The 21952-nt window shown below is 35.8% G+C and overlaps 1 protein-coding gene across 1 annotated transcript in view; it reads left to right on the forward strand.

The window, feature by feature from the left end:
• Positions 1 to 2792: 2792 nt before the first annotated feature.
• GBE1 (glucan (1,4-alpha-), branching enzyme 1) overlaps positions 2793 to 21952 on the forward strand; it is a 147324-nt gene continuing 128164 nt past the window's right edge. Inside the window, exons 1-3 of the mRNA XM_009327886.1 lie at positions 2793 to 2884; positions 6062 to 6231; positions 15851 to 15966. Coding sequence (XP_009326161.1) covers positions 2793 to 2884; positions 6062 to 6231; positions 15851 to 15966 — 378 coding nt within the window. The remainder of the gene's footprint in view (positions 2885 to 6061; positions 6232 to 15850; positions 15967 to 21952) is intronic.

Consider the following 21952-nt stretch of genomic DNA (forward strand, 5'->3'; position numbering starts at 1 on the left):
GAATAGCGTTGTTCATGATACGTCAGTGATGGTACAAGACAGGATTTGGTGTCCTCTTTGCTCTCCTATTCCCTGTTTTACTGTAATGCTGATACAGCTTCTTCTGTGGCAGGGAAGAGTAGCAGGATGAAAATAAGAGGCAGCATTCCCCTAAGAGGCTTCAGGATTAAGCTGATAAATAGGATAAGTGGGATCTCAAAATCTAGAACAGTTTTTCTTGAGGTTTGTTGTTTAAATGAGGAGGAAGGGGGGAAAACAAACAATTTTTCCCTTTCTGCTTTTGGTATTTTAGTCTTTCCAACACCTACATTGGAAGAAGTGTAAAGAAATGTAACAGACTTAAGTAGCTGGGAGTTTTATTTTCATTTAGACTGTAGCTTTATTTTAACACTGACATTACTGTAAATGTTTGTATTTATTGCAAAATGGAAGGATTTGGCTACAGAGAGTACCTTACTGGGCATTTTCTTTCATATCCTTTTTGCTTTGGTATCTGCAGAATTGGGCTTTCTATGTGGACACCAATTATCAAAGTCTCTCCTATTTGCTTTCATGTTTTGAATAAATTAGCATTAATACTAGGCCAATATTGTAGCAATAAATTATGACACAAAAGCTGGTGTGGACAAAAGGAATCTAAAAGATGAATAGCTACTAAAATCAGCATCATAAGCAGAAGAGGGACTAAAATGATTAATTTCAGTGTTGACACCACAGGTCTTAAAATAAGTTGATTGTCTGTTCTATAAACTGCAATAACTACAACTTTATAAAAAGGTATGAGAATGGTCATAAAAATGGCTTGAAGTTTTGTAGCCATCTTGGAGTTTAGCATCAGACTGATTAAATGAGGGTATCTTGTATGCTGCTAAGGCCTTTTTGATTATACTTGTTTCTGTTTAGATTACTGTGATGCCTAAGAACCTAAAGCTTATATGGCTAAACCTAAAAGTTTAAAATATTAGAATACCTTTTTGTCATTTTACAAGGTGGCCAGGAAGGAGTGAGTTAGTAGCAGCAACCTCTGGTTGCCTGGAAGAATAAAGACCTGAAGGCTTTATGTGAGCCCCAATTCAGTGTTCTGACTTACCATCAGACTTCTTCAATAGTCTGCCAAGTCTTATTTCACTAATGCAGTTGTCTTTGGGGAGGAGGGGGGGGCTTAACTCTTTTATTCTTATGCTCCATATTTAAGCTACTAATTTTAACATATGCCTGAGAGTTAATGGGATCAACAGCTGAATGAAGTCAGTGGTGACAGGAACTGCAGCATCAGGAGGGTTTTGTATATCATCGTTACCAAATAAATAGAACATTATTTCTTTGGAAAAGAACTGTATAGATTTGCATTGAACTGAAAGATTTCAGGCCATCTTTTTTTCTGATAACTGTATACTTCTACTGTATAAGTTTTAGATCTTTAGGTATCTGTAAGACAAAATATTTGAGGGTGTTTTAGTGGTAGAAGTGTGAGGGATAAGTGCTCACCTGAAATGTAAACCCTTGAAGTGGCTACTGAGTTAATATTGTCTTTACTCCTTCACTATGAAGGTTATTTTATTGGCAAGATATTTGCTTTCTGGATAGCCATTATACTAATTCATGTTTGATGTTTTAATCCTGCTTCTATAGAAAGTCAGCCAATTCCTACACTTCTATTGTAAGAGTTTAAGCAAAGCTGTATATAAAGCGTGGGATTTTAAAGTAATGCTGTGTTACAAATTATGAATATAACAATAGAAAAGACTGTTGTGACCCCGTTGCAAATGATGTTTACGATTACTAGTATTTCATAGTGAAATAATGGTAGAGGAGGGGAAAAAATGCTGGTGTAAAAGTTAATAGTTCTGTTAACAAATGTCTTGTTTCAAGCTGGGCGTATGTGTGCTTGGGGAAATGCTAAGAATATGAAGTACTTGTTTCCAGTAAGTCTGAAGAAACCACCTAATTTCAGTATTTTTAGCTTTAAAACCCATTGGTCAGTTAACAGAGGCAAGATGAATGGATATGTGGCTTGACTTGAAAAGCTTGCTTCTTCATAAGAACTCCCGGAGCAAGGGATACACCAAAAGCAGCCCCCTTGTCCGCACTTGTCAGATGTGTGTTGTTGTACCTGGCTGTAGTAAGGGACTTAATGTATGACTTTTTCCAGTTATTTCAGACCCTCTGTACCTGAAGTTCTGTAGATCCTGTTGTTGCTCTATTCAGCTTTTTTGTCCCAAAAGTAATGGTTGTACTTTTCAAGGCATACCTGGGTACGGTTTTTACCTTGTAATACTCTTCAGTGTCAACTTTAACGCAGGGAAGTAGAAAAATCTCAAGACTTTGCAGTTACTCATTAAGCTGTGAAGACTTGAAAAGTATGAAGGCAGAATTCAGCCTTTTGTCCTGACTTGTAGCTCTGGATGCCGTTGTTGACTATTCACATGTCCAAAGTTTTACGAGATTGTCTCACCTTTGAAATGTGTCCTGTGTCCAGAGTCTGACTATATATATGTCATATGAGTATATATGCATAACTGAATATGACATAACTTTCAGTGTTAAGAGGGGATCACAAGATGCAGTCTCATCAATCTAATGTCTACCTCTCCTCTTTTTAACACTTGTGTGCTATTAGTAAACAGTATAAATCTTTGGAATTGGTTGAACAAAATTTTTTATTGTCGCTTTGTGTGTAATCCTGGGGTTTCAGTTTGGAAGATTAAAAATGTTTAACAAGCTTCAGTAATACAGAAACGAAAGCCAAAATTTCTGTGAAAGCAAAACCTTAAGCTTCCTGAATCTGGATCATGAGAATGCACTTAACTGAATCTTTTCCTTTAAAGCAGCAACAGGATACAGAACTATGCTTCTGCTGTCTTACAAGGACCTTCTTTGACAGGTAACCTTGTTCTGTGTCCAGATGTATTTAATCTCCTGAGATGAGTTTTTAAAATAGTTCACAAGTAATTGATCCATTTCAGAAGCCGGTGGGTTTTTCATGAACTTTGAGCAAACTACAATTCTATATTTGATAATTTCAGGAGGTGGTTAAAAAAATTAAAACTAAATGCTTTCTAGAATATAATCTAAAAACAATTATGGAGACCACTAGTTGTTCGAATAATCATGATTTCTGCAATGGTGATGCAGCAGTAGTACCTGAATTAACTTGCTCTATCACAAGCAGCGTGCTTGTATACAAATTGAAGGAGCATTTGTAATCTATGTACATGATGCCGTATTACTTGTTCAAAATCTATATAAAAAGCTATTATTGTAATAGTGTTTTACATCCCTGATCAACAACTCTTCTAATCTGCTTCCTTCCTTGACCCCTGTCCTCCAAAAAAAATTGTTTTTATTGAGCATGTAATCTTGCTCACCACTGTTGCAAAGCGAGCAAAAAATAGTGGTTTTTTTTACAGTAATACTCACGATCACTTCACATATTAAGTGTTGTGGTCTCTTTGTTTGCCTAAACTTTGAATTTACTGAAAGACAAAAACTGAAACAGTGGATGTACTCTTAGTGCTGCTGTAACAAGAATCCAGAGCTTACAGTGACTTTTCCCCAAAGACATTAATTTTATAATTGCTTTCTGAAAGTCCATTTTCATCCCTCCCACCCCATAAACTCTCTCTCAAATCCTAAACCTGTTTGCTGCTTATTTCATTAGAATGAGATGAATGGGTTTGATTTCCCCTTTGCTAGGGAGGACTCATGGAGAAAGAGTAGTAAGCAGTCAGCATATGTGTGCCTCTAGGTTATATGAAGATTATCATAGCCTTTTTCTTTTCTGCACAGAAATTTCAGTCCTTTTCTGTGACCTGCTGTTCTTCTCTGTTAATAAATGTATCATCTCAGTCATAGAAATATTTGAAAGCTGGAGAGGAATGACTTTTGTTTTAAAGATGAAGCTTACCACTTCTACTTCTTCCTGAACGTGGGAAATACCACATCCAGCCAAAGGTGTTCTTAAAACACTTGGTACAAATACGTTTTCATAGTGTGTGTAAGATTAATTTTAAGTAGATAACCTATTCCAAAATGCCTTTTGTATTTTAAGTGTGTCAAATTCATTGCTTCAGTTAAATCTTTTCTGGAGTTATAACAGCTACCTACAGCATATACAAAAGGGTTCCTGCTTCAGCTGCAGTGGAACTAGTTAAAAATAATACATGACAGGCAGCAATTTTGAAAGAGCTTATGTATAGCTGAGAAACTGGAATTTGCAGATAGTGTTCTTGTATAATATAATCGGTATATTTTAAAGGAAGGCTTAAAACTTAAAAAAACCCCTATACAAATCAAAACACTACTTTTTTTTTTTTCAGGGAGAACCCTTCAATAAATGGAGTAATTTTGCCTTTACCAATTGTCATATGTTGAACTTTTGAGGCTGTTTGACTTGCTCTGTGTTTCTGTATTTAAACTTTATTTATATAAATCTTTCTGTGATTGCAGTTGGTTAAAACTTAAGTCAGTCAACATTTCCAAGATTTCCATACTTGGAAATCTGACAAAATATTTTCCCTCAAGCACTATAAATGAAACTGATTATCATAGCAGTAGTAGTTAGTAATGCGCTTATGAGGATTATACCCATGAGCAAATTTTAAAGGAACGATGCAGGTGGATGGGCAAAAAGTTACAAATGTATTTGCTATAGTGTGTCCTGAGGCATTTTTCAAATCTTGCTGTCTTTAAAGGTGAGCATCAGTCTTCATAATAAAAACTTGCTGGGAAATTAACCTTGAAAGTAGTCATAGTACTCTAATGTACATAATGTTATTTTTAACCTTAACCACTAAATAGACATTTTAATCTTCTACTTTGAACTAATTAAGGGCCAATTCTAAAACACAAAGCTTTAAAACAAATCAGCAGTGTCTTAAGTCCTGACACAGCAGACAGACTACCTCTCTTCTTCCCTCCACTCCACCCCAACAAGGTATCATCCCATAGTGCTGTTTTGCTTCTTTACTGTTTCTATTTCCTTTTTCAAAATACAGTAAGTGTAATGAGGCAGACAGGTTGGTCTTACTGTGATTCTTACTAGTTTTTATACACTTCGGAAGACTCCTTTACATTTATGGAGAACACAAACACATTGGGGATGTCTTATTTAAAAACAAACAAACTGTACAGGTAGCACTAATAAAATTCTCAACTGAAGCTTTTATCTGTGCTTCTTTACATAATAGCTCATGTTTTAGGAGTCAAAGTTGACCTTCTTGTTTATATTGTGCACCTGATGTGTGTTTCTTGAATTGATGGGAGCTTGTTGGAGAAAACATAGCAAAATAAGTTAAAAAAACCCAAAACAACAACCAAAACCAACAAAAAACACCAAAACTCCCCCAAAACCACCTCCAAACTGTCACTGGTAAATTTTTATGTTAGAGGTTTAGGCCATTCCATGTCCTACCAGGGTAGGTAGGGTAATAATTACTTCCACAAAATGGTAACTTTGTTTTCCAAATTGTTGCAGTGTCAGGGGACTCCAAACTCTTTGCTGATGGTCTCTGTAGACAGGCTGCCTGAGGAGCTGCTTTCTGCAAGTGCCAGACTACTTTCTCCGTACTCACCATATGCTGTACTGAAAACTTTTCAGTGTCCTGAGATTGCCTATTAAAATTGGCTGTGAGAGATGTGGCAGGGCTATACAATTCTCCCTAGGAGGCCTGTGTCCAATATTAATAAGATGGAGGAAAAAGTGCTAGGCTGTTCAGAGTGTGAAGTTCTCCTGTTGTGTAGTAATACTATGATTTCTTGACTGCCAATCAGGAGTTGTAGTCTTAGACTTAAAGTGCAAACTGTTCCCATAAAGTAGAAAAAAATACAGACAAACGTGAAGATTGCAACTTTGCACTATGTAACAACCATTGTATGGTTTGTATTTGATTTTTTTTTTCCTATTTCTGTAGAGAACAGTGAATCTGATATTGTAGTCTTAGGACATAATGTGACAGTGTGTCTCAATGGTGGGTTTTTTGTGTTCTTACACTTGTTACTGTTAATGTAAGAAAGTCACTTACTGAAAGTTCTAAAAAACTTTATCTATTTTCATTGAAAGGTATTCCCTGTTTTATAACCGCTTGAAGAACATTGAGGAAAGTGAAGGAGGCCTTGATAAATTTTCAAAATGTTACAAAACCTTTGGAGTTAACCAATTTGTGGATGGTGGAATATATTGCAAAGAGTGGGCACCGGGAGCAGAAGCAGTGTTTCTTGCGGGTGACTTCAGTAAGTATTTTTAGGAATATTTCTTCTCTCCTGTACTGTGATCAATACCCTCTTCACTTAAAGACAATTTTGTAGCAATGATGAAATTCTGATAGTAAAAGTGTACGTAGTGGCTGACTGGTGTAGTGGCATCTCATAACTTAAACTATTAATTTACTCTATATTGCAGTAGCCTAAGAACATAGGTGTTTCTATTGTATGGTCAGTATTATGTATATCTATTTATTTTTTTAATACCCATAAGGCTGTGACTTGTCTAAAGGTTCTAGCCTGATCACACTGCAGCTTTAGGCTGAATGTGTCTAAACTACCTGAGGTTCTTCCTAAAGCTCTACAGGTAGGCTTATATAAAACTGTATGCAGAGAAGAACAAATAACAGTGGAATAATTTGCTTTATCTTTGATCTAGCAGCAGTGTTGTCCAAGGACCGAGGCCCTTTGAAACTCCCACTAATCATGAGTGTAGACAAAAGTCCTGCTGGAAAATGGTGACCTGAAATCAAACTAAGATACTTAGGAATGAATAGGTGGTGTTCCGTTTTGAGGGGAGCAGAAGGAAGGATGTTAGTAGAACAGGAAGGTGGCAGGATTACATGGAGGAATTGCATTGCTTACTGTGATGTTGTGGTTTAACCCCAGCGGGCAACTAAGCACCACACAGCCACTTGCTCACTCCCCCCCGCTGGGGTGGGGGAGAGAATCGGAAGGGTACAAGTGAGAACTTGTGGGTTGAGATAAAGACAGTTTAATAGGTAAAGCAAAAGCCGCGCACGCAAGAAAAGCAAAACAAGGAATTAATTCACTGCTTCCCATGGGCAGGCAGGTGTTCAGCCATCCCCAGGAAAGCAGGGCTCCATCACGCGTAACAGTGACTTGGGAAGACAAATGCCATCACTCCGAATGTCTGCCCCTTCCTTCTTCCCCCAGCTTTCTATGCTGAGCATGACGTCATATGGTATGGCATATCCCTTTGGTCAGCTGGGGTCAGCTGTCCCAACTGCCTGTGTCCCCTCCCAACTTCTTGTGCACCCCCAGCCTCCTCGCTGGTGGGGTGGTGTGAGAAGCAGAAAAGGCCTCAGCACTGTGTGAGCACTGATCAGCAGTGACTGAAACATCCCTGTGTTATCAGCACTGTTTCCAGCACAAATCCAAAACACAGCCCCTTACCAGCTACTGTGAAGAAAATTAACTCTACCCCAGCCAAAACCAGCACATGTTGATACACTTAGAACTTGAGACAAATATGAACTTGCTCCTCATTCGGAAGGCTAGCTACACTCAAATCATGTTCCTCAAATTCTTAAATGGGAGTCAGATGCATTTTTGCTCTTAAATCCTGCAATACTAATTCTACTTGGTCCTTTTTGTTTGGGGTTTTGGGGGTTTTTGTTCTGTCTTTTCCCTTTCACCTCTCTACTCCATCCCTTCTTCAGGGTTAGGTATTAGTCCATCAAGATGCTAGGAATTTTGTTACTAGCTCTTACAGGGACTTTATCTGTGAAATTATTTTGTTCATTTAACTGCATTTCAAAAGTATGCAGTGTTATTTATCCAACTTCTGTTTTGCAGAAATACTTACCTGGTGAATGTTCAGTGTGTGTATTTATATTACAAAAAAAATATTAATTGCCCATTTGAGGCAGTTAACTACTGCTTAAACAAAAATTTAGATGTTGAGTTTTCGTTCTTCCCTACTCCTGTTTGAGGAAACTATTAGAAGGGCAAACTCTGGATTTGAGGAAGGAAGTCATGAACTTGAAATTGTATTTGCTTATATAATTTTAAAATGATAAGACTCATTACATATGCCATTAGCTGTAGTATCTGGTGGTGCTTTCTAAAGTATTATGGTTAAGCTTCTGTAAAAATGTGTGCAGTAATACAGCAATAAATGTACTACCCTGGCAGTGTTTTTCAGATCCATTGTTAAGATTTTTTTCAGTGCTTCACAGCAAACAGTACTCTTTTAGTACTGTTTTTCCATAGTCCCAAGATCAATATGCTTATAAATGGAACAGGCAAAAGAAAGTGTCTAAATATTCATGTTATAGCTTCAGTTTCTGAACATCAGTCATAAAATGCACCTATTTTAATTGTCAGCAATTTTGTATTTTCTCTTTTTCTTAAGAACTCAGTGGGAGGGTCTGTGTCCACTATTCACTGTGATAATTTGAGTCTATAGACAATTATTATTTTTAGAAAAATCTTTTTTAATGCGGAAGACAAACAGAAAAGTTAGTGCAACATGCTCCTGTTTGATAGTTAACCTAGTGAATGATGGAGTAACTTTCCTTGAAATACTCCTTGTTCTTTTTATTGATATTATTTATAAATAAATGATAAATAGACATTGATAAAATAGGTTAGTGCAGTACTTGAATTTTAATATGGGAATATATAAATATATAAAAATAATTTTAATATGGGAATCATATGTCTTCAGATTCAAAAATGAGTAATGAATCACGAGTATAGTTCACCTGCTGCTAGATTATAGTTATACCAGCTATCAGTACTGACTGCAAGACAGCTAGATGAGGATATTTTAATAGCTCAAGTTGATATGTATAAACACACAGAAAATTCTCCTCCTTACCCCTCCTCTACTCCTTGCAACCCCACCCTTTACTCAAGGATTTTGTGTGATGGGTATAATATTGTCTTTAAGTTAAATTACTCAACACAGTTGAAGACTAGAATACATTTTTTAATGTATTTTTAATAGATAGCCATTTTAAAAACAGACTTTTAATGAAGTTACTAACTAGTGTTTTAAAAAGAGGATATAACTTGTAAATTGGCTTGGCAAGTTGGGGAGGGAAGCACACATACTAGAATACAGTAGCTAAAAACTGCAGTGGTTTTCTAAACTCTACTTAATTTAAAATATTTCATGTAATACATCATACGACAGAAGAAATTTAGAACTAATATCTTAGAGTAGTTGTATCTGCATGTTAATGAAATGTGGCAGTAAGAAGTCAAAAGACAAAAAAAAAATCACTTTAATGTGGGGGAAAAAAAGCATTTGTCTTATATATCATATTCGTCAGTCATAGTAAAGTATTCATTCCCAAAGGGGAAGATAGTGTACTCAGAAAGCCTAGAGGAATGGAAGACTGTCATTCAATTGAGATGAGCTTTAATAATATTCTGATGAGAAATTGGGTTGCAAAACCCTAAGACTTAGATTCAGGTTGCTACAGATATGTTTAATTAAAACTGAATCCCTTTAACCTTTCTTTAAGTTTTCAAGCAGGTTAAAGTCTCAAACTAAATTTATGATTATATTGTATTTAAATTGAATATCAGGATTGTTTTTAATAAGAATTTTTTTATAAAACTCAGCTTTTCATAAAGAGAACTGTAACAACCATTTGGGGGGGAGTTGGAAGTCTTATACAAAGAAACAAACATGGAACTTAAATGACAGAAGCTCTTTAGGTTTTAAACTGAAATATGATGGCATATAGTATAAAACCAGTCAATTCATGCTTTGTTTTTTAGTTCTCATGTAGGGAGATGGATAGCAGCTTTTTCTCATACCGTTTTATTTAATAATATGGTATTGTCTGCGAGTGTCTTAGGTGTTTGATGGAAAGACACAAGAAATGACACAAAATATTAGTCCCTGATATTTAATCCGATAAGTTTTTGAGGATCAAAAATTTATAAAAAATTATAGTGGCAAGTGCAGACTGTGTTATGGAGAACTTAAACTTCTTTGAGAATTTATAATTAAGCTGATAGTTGATAATAGATTTATTATGAACTGTGCTTAAGATAAACATGAATAACTTATTTCTGTAACTATATATACATGTGAAGCATCAGTCCTGCAAATGTAAAGTTTTTTGTGAATTACTTTTATGCCTTATAGCAGACAATAAAAGCTTTGATATTAAGATATTTTGGCCTAAATTATGGTATATTTGTACCTCATTCTTGTAATGAATGGGATAGCTCCTATTTATAGAATAATTCTTAGTATCACTGCATTCTGGAAAAAAGATAGAATCTAGTAATAGCACACAAATCTGTATTTGGATTGGAGAATGAAGAACATAAATTCAAGAAAACCCCAATACTTTCAGAGTTCTTTTTGTCTCTTCTTTAATACTCCATAATTGGAGAGAAAAAGATATTATATTTCTTTGGTATTCTGGTATGATGCTTTACTCTATCTGAAAAGTTTTTAAATGAACATTGAAAAGCATTTAAGATTTCTCAGTTAGTACTTTTAGCCTCTCAGTGAATCAAGTGTATGAGGCAATTAGCTGAATTTCTGATACTAGAGGCAGTATCAACATTATAGGTACCTTAAAAACTCTCTGTGGTAACACGCTGAATATCTTATTTGTATGCTGTATGGCTGAGGAGCTTGGTGACTACTGGCAATTTATTGCTACTTTACAATCAACGATTTCAAAATAAGTCACTGAACTGCCAAGTTTTGAGGGTAACCCACGGAACTTGTTTGGGAATTAGAACACTCAAAATTGTATTTGGCCATCCAGAGACTCAGTAGGTTATCTGTAAACAATATTTTAATTAAAAAAACAGTTACTGGCTTTAGGAAGCTTGAAAGAGTAAGTATGTATATGCTAACTTGGAAGTCAGTATTTTATATAATATATTGTCATACTTGCGGTTTCTCTTCTTTAGTTCCCTTTTTTCTTTTCCCTGCCTTCCCCTCCCTCCTGGCTAACATGGGATCTAAAATGTCGATCACTCTGGAATGTCTGTTTTGGTTTCTGCTTCCTTTTTCTTGCAGTGGTGGGGAAGGCTTCTGCTGGGGCTGGAGGGTGGAGGAAGGGTGGGCTGGTTGGTTTTGGGGTGGAAGTTTGTTTATTATTTAAACTTTTACCTAAATGGAATCTAGATACTACTATGATATGATACTGAAGTTCTTACTACTTTCTTCAAAGATTTTTGTAGAAAAATACGTAGATTTCATGAGTAAAGTCAAATAGTACTGTACTTCTGTGGCTGCAGACAACTGAAGGTAGTAGACTGAAGTATAAGCTGTTATTAATATCCAGGGAGGCATCCTATCTGAGAAGTAATGACATTTGTTTTTATGTCAGTGTTTGAGCTGTTTAATCACTTTTTAAGCAGATTATGTTAATGACCCTGCTATTGAGCTGTTAGAAATCGGGCAATGTAGAAAGAGGAAGACCTAATTGGCCACTGTGTAGAGCAGTATAGTGCCCTTAGAGAATCTCTCAATTTATGTTCTGATTTCATATTCCAAGCAAATGGTATAAAGGTATCTTGTGGGATAATGGGATTTTGATGCCCTTCCCTTGTCTGAACTGCTATTTGTCTGATATCTTTTCCTCAAGGAAGATGTGTGAATGCTTGCTGGACTCTGCATTCTCTTTGAGCATCTTTCAGAAGTATGTGGAATGTAGAAATGAGTTTATTGTACTTGAGAATTCAACCTCAGTATATAAAGTTTTTGCACTTCTGAAAAAATAGTTACAACACTGCACTAATGTATTGGCTCTTACAGTGGAACAAGTGAATAATTTGGTAAGTATGCAAGAAGTACTCCTTTCCCCTATGTGAAGCAAGAGGAGTGTTAATTTCTGATATGAAACTCCAAGTTAAGCCATGAGCCTCAGAGATGTATGGCTATATATTTGTCAAGGTGAAAATAAAACCAGATGGAACAAGAAGTCACTTAACTTATGATTTAGCTGGAAGTATCGCGTTTAAATTGATTTTTAATGACCAATGGTAAAGTCCAAGCCATTATACCTTTGAATTTAGTTCTAGATTAAAGCTCAGTTCGTGATTCTTTGGCATGCTAAGAGTGCAGTTCTGAGCAAGAAGTTCCCTTGTGCCTCATGTTGCTGAGGTAGGATGTAATGTTTAAATAACTGGCTGGTGTTGGAAGATTAGTCAGAGATGAGAGAAACAAAAAGTACCAGGCTATTCAAGATGTCTTCCATGTTGGATTAAGACATATCTGGGGCCTGAACTTTGGTATAGAAGCTCTTGTCTTTGTGTATGGCTTACAGATTTTCCATGATGGTGTCCTTTTCTCCTAAAACGTGTGTTAACTTTTTATGCCTCTTGCCTTAATACAAAGTAATATTTTCAGTTATAACTTTCCTAAATGAGTTCTTCTCCAGGGGTAAGTAGTAAACAGTGGTTTTGAGTAGGACCATCTGGGACAGGTGGGTATTGCTTTGCATTTATTCTTAAGTCATGAGCCACAGACACCCAGTAATGAAGGACTGTGGCTGAGAAGAGGAAAGATTAACAGAGGCATCCAATATTGCTAGCAGGTGGAGAGGAAAGTGTAAGGAACTTGAGCAGAATTGTTAAAGCTGCCTGTGGAGAGCAGAGGTGTTTAAATGGGTAGAGATGCAACCATTCCTCTCTAAAGGAGGGAAGAGGTGGTTGTAACAGAGGTCATGAGAATTTTTTTTGGAATAACGTAAAAATTCAGTGTTCATGTATGAAATCAACTTAACTTCAGGCAATTTCCCCAAGTGAGTTTTCTAGAGACTGGGCCTAAGACTTTTGCTGTAACTTTTTATTTTGCTCAGTATTAGCAAGTCATCACCTGGCGTATTTGTTTCAGTTCATGCATTGTAATCAAGAGATACAGCTCAATTGGAAAGATTTTCACAAAAGTAATGAAGATGATCAGATGTCTGGGGAGGGGAGAAGGTTGAAAGAGTTGGTAGTAATTCCCATAAGAAGGTCTTGAATATCATAAATCCTAACAGGTTCCTTAAAGTAGTCATCTTGCAACTTAAGATGTTTGCTACTTTTTTCATCTTTCTTTTGTTTTCCCATTTTTGCCCGAATTGTTTGTTTCGGACAGTTTAGCTGTTTACAGTTTAAAAGAAAATGTCAATTTTAACTCTTACCACACTTGTGTGGTTTTTGTTCTTGCTTTTCTGTTAAAAGGTGTTGTTGCAGTGATGTTTGGAGATGCTCTTTCTGAGCATTTGATATAGGGTTCTTACCATATGTTGGTATCTGAAGTTTAGGTACTGTTTCTGATGTTATACTCCAGTTAAGGTCCTGGTTTGGACAAAATGTGCTGTAATTATCCAGACACAGGGATAAGTTCTTCCAGATGTCTTCAGTTCCTCCAGTAGGCTTCCAGGGTCTTACCTGGCTCTGTACCCCTCAGCTGTCATTCATTTTGCTTTAAGGACTGTATCAATGCCACTTGGATTATGCAAATATGTTCTAAATGAGCATGTAAGTTTCCTAGTTTATGCATAATATATTGCCATACTTTCTACCTCCAACTTCCTTTTTGCCCTTTATGTACCTTCAGTGCTTTGGGAGCATTCAGGAGCCCTTAGGTGACTGCTGTCCCCCTCTCCTTCTCTTAGTGATGATTGCTGACAGACTTGTAACTCACAGTAGGTACCATGCTACATGACTTTTTTTTTTCCCCCCAAGCCCTAAAATCCTAGTGATGTATTCTACATCTCTTTACTATTCCCTGAAATAAAATAAATATATGTATTATAGTGTTTATACACTATATATAGTTTGCAGCTTAGACATTCTTTTAAGGAGGATTGCTTTAATGCTAAGGTATTGTTTGTTTGATGTTGGTTGTAGTAGCCTTAGATGTTAGTAGTATTTGTTTCTTTTTTTTTGTTGAAACTTCAGAGTAAAACCAAGGGGGAAGACCCATCTAAATCTTACTAATATACAAGCTCTTCTGCTATTAATCAAGCAATAGTTTAGTAAATACTTTCCTTCTGCTAATGTGTGTATTTTCTGTCTGCACTATCTAAATACCTTAATAGTGATAAAAACTATCATCTAAATAGAGTACTGAGTTAACTGTATTTTTGTTTTTGAGTGTAGGAGATGTTTTACTATAATAATCTCTTCATTGGTTTTGACATTGCTCTTTATTGTAAAATGAATAGGTAATAGAATATTTGTCTTACATAGTTATTTTTGTCACATTGTCTAGCCTGTTTGATATGTGCCTTTCAGTTTTGTTCTTTAAAGATTGGCAGTTCTCAAGTTTAAACAGCTGTGTAAGAGCAACTAGCAAGTTACTTTGAAAGCAGCCTAGCCTTTCTCTGAAACTCAAGACATCCATATATTGTTAGAGAAGGTTATCTTTTTGTTGCACAGCAGGTATTTATTGGAAAATATCTATATTCATCAACATACGTAAATTCTTCTCTACCTCCCCTGTTGTGATTTCCATGGTGCTAAAAGCAATGATCCTGCTCCAATGGCATGTCCATTCTTTTATTTAATTGCTTTTAACCCTGACTACCATGTTTAGTAGCAATATTGTTTTGTACTAGCTTAAACTAGTGGAACTACAGTTTAGGGTGTGAACAGTTTGTTAGCTGTTATAAAATGCCTGCTTAAGATCATGTGCTGCACCTCCTGTAAATAGGTCACTGAAGGCTGCTTATTCTTCTGTCACTGAGGGGTAAGCCACTTTTTTTAACTACAGGACATGGCATGCAAAAAAATTAGCATGAAGGAAGATTAACGTGTTGCTTTAATGTCTTGCAATTCAATTTTCTGTGTTGACTGGTTTTTTGTTAGTTTAGCAATCTCTGTTGCCTTGAACTATGTGAGATAGACATGTTTCATGTAATGTAGTAATCTTCAAACTTGGCTTGCCACTTCCTTCTAGCCTAAAAATGATTATGTTGCCTAAGTCTGTCCATTCAGAAGGTTTATATTCAGTCTCACTCATATGACTTAACCTTGAACATGTATACAAACACACAAGATCTTCTTGGCAGATGTCTGTTCAGTTGGGCATGTCATAATGACCAACCTTGCATGTCTTCAGTGCTCAGTGAATCCAAAGAGGACAAAGAATCTTGAATTATGGAATCTAAGCTTGGTTCATTAAAATTTTTTAATGACAAAGGAATCTTCTTCAAGACTTATTGAAATAAAACTGGCATTTTAGGCCAAATTTCCTGGCTGTGTTGTCATTGTCTGGTATTGTGTGGTTTCCTAGCCATTGCTACCAAGCTTGTCTGCAGTTTCCCCTTTATTTTTCCTATTATATACACTTAATGAGTTATTAATAGGACATCAGCTTCTCAAAATAGAGGCAATGAGCAGTGTGTATGTCCAAACCTGTTTTGAGCATTCAATGTGTGGAGGTTGGTTTTAGTTATATTTTGTCCAAACTCATGTCCTCTCTCCATAATCAACAGCTGCTAATTATTTTTTTCCCCGTAGTGTTATAACAAATATTTCTACTGGCTTGTTTAGGATGTGAGGTTTCTGGTTTTAATTCAACATTAAGCACTACTTTTCAGCCATTAACTTTCATCCCACCATGGTTTTGTGGTATTAACATCAGTAGTGTTTTTTTGGCAGGAGGAGGTTATTTTTACTTTGATCAAAGAAGGTAAAGTAGAAATAATTTAATCAAAGTAGAATTGGAGTATGGTTTCCTAATGAAATTCTCATACACTTTATTGAACCTCTTTTAAATGTGTATGGTAGTATCAGATATGAAAGTATTTGTGTCTGCTGTCACTGAAGTTAATTCTGAAAAAGATGGAACACGCTGTTATGCCTTTGGATTGTAATTGGACACATTTTAAGATAAATACACTTAGTATTATTTCTTAAATTGCAGATGGCTGGAATCCCTTTTCTCATCCATATAAGAAGATGGAGTATGGGAAGTGGGAGTTGTTCATTCCACCTGGACAAGATGGTTATCCTTCTGTGCCCCATGGATCAAAGCTAAAGGTGTTGGTTCTAGACTTACTCTGCCCAATTCCTGTAACTGTTATTACTCAATTGTCCTTTTTGTTTTCTTTTAAATAATTTTATCTTCTTTTAATTGTTCTAAGAAGCAGAATCAGTTTACCTACTTGTGCAAAGTGACCTCAATGAGTGAAATATTAACATCTAACTCTTTGTGGTGCTTAGGAACAGGCATACGTGGCTGAAGTGTGGATATAGTGCGTTGTATCATGTTACAAGATGAAAACAGTATTTACATACTGATAATTTGAAAAATAAGAATTAAGTAATGTATAGATAAAGTCTTTCTGTATCTGATGCAACTACTTGAGATTAAGATCCTCTTCAAATCTCAATACCTTGGTAATTTCTGTGATCCTTTTAACCATGGCTCTTCAGGTGATCTTTTTGTGTTGCTTTAGTGGTACATACGGTCTTTTAAAAGTTAATTCCTAAATGATAGGCAGAAGGGTATTGAGCAGCAGGCTTAGGTTAAGTAAGTTAAACTAAATACAGATGCAGGGAAAACTTAGTTATTTTATCAGTTGTATTTCATGAGTATCCATGAGCATAAAATCCTTTCTTCTAGAAATAAATGGAAAGTTTCTTTGAGCTGTCAAATGCCATAGTTGTTATGCTTAGTGGAGATATGCATAATGACAACTAACTCTCAGTAGAGTAGATTATTTCTAGGCGAATACTGATTTCCGTCAGAGATGTAGTTCTGAGAATTTGAATTGTTGCAGCCAGAGCTTGAGTTCCAGATATATTGGATGCTAATGGGGGACAGTAGTGAGTGGTTAAGGAAAGAAATGTACTGAAATAATCTATTGACTAGGAAAATTAAGAAACTGGGAGCATTTGTATAATACTACTATATTTTCAGGGCTCCCATCAACAAAACTAGCACACTGAAGAAATCCTCATTTTTTCTGCTGAAAATCAGCTTAGGTAAACAAGGAATCTGCTGAAACAAAGATATGCATAAAAATGCTCTGGAAATGCTTACTCAAAGTGTGTGCTTATCTCTGTGCTTTTTGTTACGGCCTATGAAATTATCCCAGTAATAAATATGGATAAATTGAAATTTAGGAATAATCATTCAGGGATGAGAAAGCTGTTTTTATTTCAGAGCAGGAAAGAAAACAGTTGTCTGCAACTCAGAAATACAGTGATTATGCAGTAATGTATGAGACTGCAGAATGGTTACTTGATATTTTCCATGGTTTTGAGATGTAAGTAGGTTAGATTTTTTTGATTGTTGCTAAATTTATGTTTTATGTTGTGTCTACAAAACTATTGAGCTTGCCTACTGTAGAATATTATATGCTCAGTGTAGAGATAAGAGGTGTGAATGATGAGGAGTGTTGATTACTATTAACATAGTAGCAAAAAGCATGTATTCTTAAACACGTTTGGAAAAACATAAGATTATTTTTTGTCTGTCTACCTATATAATCATTTGTCATATCTCCTATTTTTGAAGTACAAGTCTTTATAGTACTTTCTCTCTCTTCATTCACCATTTTCTTTGCTTTATGGAGTTTATATTTCAAAGACTGCATTGTACATAATTTGTTTAGTATGCAGAATTTTTGACGATCACTCTTGGTACTGATGTACTAGTAAGATGATTTGCTGTAGTTCTGTAGTTGCTCTGAGTCTTCTGAAAAGCTCTGCCACATGCTGGCACAGCAGAATGTGAGTTTTTTACCTTTTTTTTCTTTTTTTTTTTTTTAATTTTAGGTTTTTTTACCCTGCCACTCTTAATTGTGCTTTTACATGGTCAGTTCTAAACCAAGATGTATGCAGCTGTCACTGACACTCAAAATATGTGATTGCCAAACAGGCTCGTGAAGCTGGACTGTTCTGTCTGCCTGCGAGAGATTTGCTTTTGAGTGCATATATTCTTGTCTTTTTAAAAAAAAAAGTGCAAAGATTTAGAAACTTGATTCACAAGTGTACATAATCATAATTGATGAGTTCATCTGTATGGAGCTGCTCCTAGCCTCATCTGTAACTTTGCTAATAATATTTCATGACACTTTGTTTTTGTTCCATGGTGCCTATGCAACTGAATCTAACACATCACAATGTGTACTTTCAGTGTATTTACATGATATAACTAATGTGGAAAAAAGTCTCCAGTTGAGGTAATTCTAAAATGGTTTATCTGTGTCAAAAGCTGGAATGAGATTGGTATATTCCACATGGTAGGCATGTACATTACCCTCACGCTACAGCTGATCTTCTAATCCTCTCTCATTCCACTAACGGGTTCAGAAAACTGCTGCTCTTCTAAGTTTTCTTCAAACTGCATGGTTCTGTTAATTATGATCATTCATAAATGTGTGCATTTTTGGGAACACAAGGATTTGTGTGGTAGAGCACAGTTTTGCAGTTCTTTGTTCATGTAGAAGCTGAGACTATTGGGTTGTCTGTAGATGGAAATTACTATGCAGCTTGCAGAGCTAATGTTTAAATACACAGGCACTGTTGTCTGTGTGCACTAGACTAGGCAACAAAAACTTTCTTTTTAGTAATGAAGGTATTCCCTCTTACTTTACTAAAGTAGCGTAAGGAAATCGCAGGTTTTAAAGTTTCTTTTACCAATACTATTCCTAAATACTTACGTTGAAATAGTCTACTTTAGACATTTGTGCAGTGATTTGATTAATCTGTTAGGGGAAAGAAGTCTCCTCCAGAAGGTCTTTATCTATAGTGTCTGTCCACAGTTTTAATCTCTAGTTCTACACAGGCGAATGCCAAGTTCTGAAATGGTGACAAGGTCATTCCTCTTAAATAAGTAATTTCTAAGCCAGAATGGGAAATGGATGGAGCATAGCTGGTGACACTAATTTAGATCAGGTCACAAAATATTTTTGTAGGAAAATAAATGAGGAGCAGAGGTCAAACGTTTGCCTGTTTTCAATAGTAGTAGACTCTCTACTGTAGCTCTTCAGGCAGTCTTCTCAAAGTAAATATAAACACTGAAGAAGGTGAGTAATTAAAAAAAAACTGCTATAGATCTTCTGATACATTTCTGTGTGAAGGGATGGATGCTTATAACAGTTGAGTGACTCCCTTGTGGATTATGACATCCATCTACAAAATAAGGTTACCTGCTAGAAAAGGGCGCTTTTTTCCTTCTCCCATGGATCAGTGGGGAGCTTAGAGTGAGTTAAGTGAACAAATATAGTTGCTGTTGTGGTTGTCTCTTTTTAAAAAAAAAAAAAAAAACAAACAAAAAAAAAACAAAAAAACCCCACGAACTTCTGATAGATGTCATAAGCTAAGCACAGATTAAAAAACAAAAACAAACTTTGTGCTTTAATAAATTAAGCCTCTTTACCTCTGTTTCTTTATTCTAATGGGGGTAGTTTGAAAGATGGGCTGGGACAACCAAAGCTTCTTTAAACATTAACATGTTCGTCATTCTAACAGTGATGGCAGTTGGGGGCCAAGTATGCTTATCTTCTTTCATGGTTGAAAATGACTGAATTCTTCCTTCATTGCCAGAGTATTCTTAATTACCTTTTCACAGTATACAGTAAGCTTTTAGAAAAATTAACATGGATAGTCTTCCTTAGCAAGTCTTGTCATGTGTTGTGATATGCATGCATGCGTTTAATCGGTGTTCCATTTTGTTCTTTTACTGTTTATTTATAAATGAGTTTTACAACTGCTTAAAAATACCTGTAAATTAAGTTTTTACTGTAGGTCGTAAGATCCTAGTTTTAAAATAGTGTCAGTGGAGTTTAGGGGTGGGGACAGTATTGGTAAAAATTGAGATCTTAATATCTGCAGTGGGGAACCTGTTTAATATTCTTTATAGGAATGTCAAGTAGCAACACAGAAAATGCAGAACAGTTGGAAAATAGAAGCCCATAAGAATTCAAACCTAGATGAAAATAATCTCCAAATTCATGGCTAATGATCAAGTTTAAAAATATTTTCACACAGCTAAATAAGAAAAGATTCTAAGATCAGTACTTACAAAATATTGGCAATTATGACTGAGCTACTTGCTGCCCTGGAGCATTGACTAGGAGGAGATCTGTATAGCGGAACCACTAAGCTTCTATGGTGTGTGTGAACCACTTCACACTTCTGTGAGCTGGAGAGGGTATACTAAAATAGCAGCAGCTGTTCAATTGTCTGGTAACGATAGTAGATCTGTGATTTCTGAAATGATTTGACAGAACAAGAATTTTATATACTAATAAATTTATCTGACACTTTATCTGACAACGTGTGAAATTAAAACACTGTGCAACTAAATATCACTTGTACATTCTTGAAATAAAGTTTAATGTAAGTGATTCTGGCTTATTTCTCTTGATTATGAAGGTAAGAGTCAGGATGGCTAACATGCCTCCATAATGCAACTTTTACCAAGAGCAAGGTAAAGATTAGGAAGTTATCTGTAAAATATGAGTGACTAAATTTGGTTTCTTACATTTTTGAAACCATATGAGTTAACTACAGATGGGTAGCTTTCTCAGATAGCTTTTGTCATTGAGTGTAGATAGATAAAAGTGTAAAAGATTCCCCAAACTAACCCTGTTTTATTGTTAATTTTGACTGGATTTTAACAGATAATTTCACCATAGCAGCCTTCATAATTTCTGTGTATGTTGAAAGAACTAATCATATACAGCTCAGGGAACAAATAACATACATTTTCCCTAGATAGGTCACCTCAGAAAATGGTAGAAACTTTTAGCAAATGATGGAATGCAGAGTTTTTAAATCTATATCTTTTACTTCTTCACATACATATATGTACGTGTGTGTGTGTATATTTAAATGGTAAACTTCATATTTTTGAGGGAGTGTCTTTTATTGTAACGAGGTGATTAGATTTGATACCTTGTGCACTTGTTAACACAATATTCTTCTATTGATTCTCCAGACTCTTGCACGTTTGAGTGGTTTCAGTGATTGCTGAACAGTAGTTATAGGTGCCAAGTTCAATACAAAATTGGGGCTGACATGAAGAACCGTCACAATTTTTTTTAATCAGTTCGTACAAAATATTTTAAAAGTTCACTACTATTGGTTTTGAGTAGTTTTCCAGTCCAAATATATAAACCTTTGTAATATTAAAGGGTGCAAAGGAGGAACTACTTTGAGTCAAAACAGATTAATCACGGTTAGAAGTACCTAAAAGTACATTTGTACCCATGAGGTGCTGGGGAGAGGAAAGTTAGTTGTAAAGAATATTATTAAAACGTCATCCTTGCAGGTTTTACCACTGTATCCTATATGCTGTAGTAGATCTGTGTGCTCTGTATTTAACCTGTAAACCTTGAAAAGGAATCAAATATAGCGAGCAGGTAGGTTAATCAGTGTCAGGGAACCACTGTTAGTAAAATTCATCAAGTGTAACTACTGTCGCTGATGAAGTAGATGGTGCTGCAGCTGACTTGACTGATCAGGAAGTTCAGCAGCATAGTTATGGGACTGGCTTCGAGTTCAGGTCTCGTGCTTTGAGCAGTCTGCAGTCAAAACGTGAAAGCGTTTTTAATGAGACTGTGAAAACCCAGGAAACTTTTTGATAATGGGGTAACAGGCTGGTGGTTAGGATGCTAGCTATAGAAGTGTTAAAGATGTGGTGGGTTTTCTATAACATAAGATGTAAATAGGTTATGTGCAGGCAGACAGCTTTTACAAAGGGAGCCCTAGGTACCCCTAGCAGAGGTATGAAACTTGATTTCAATGGGGAGCTTCCTGAAGAAGTGTTCACCGTTTTCTTGCATGTACAAATATAAACACTTCTAATGTCTCTTGTTTTCACCTCAGCTGGGGGGTTGGGGAATATCCTTGCTCATAGTCTGTTAAGTTCCATGCCACTTAGATTTCATGTCTTAAATGGTGTGTAGGGTGGAAGAAAATAAAAATCACCAGGTCTGCAAAGTTGAACAGTGAATGAAACAAGTGTTCTGCAGCATCGTGGTATATAAGCTATGTGTAAGAAGGAGCAAAC

The sequence above is a fragment of the Pygoscelis adeliae genome, unplaced genomic scaffold (assembly GCF_000699105.1).
Source record: "Pygoscelis adeliae isolate BGI_AS28 unplaced genomic scaffold, ASM69910v1 Scaffold14, whole genome shotgun sequence".
Classification (NCBI taxonomy): Eukaryota; Metazoa; Chordata; class Aves; order Sphenisciformes; family Spheniscidae; genus Pygoscelis; species Pygoscelis adeliae.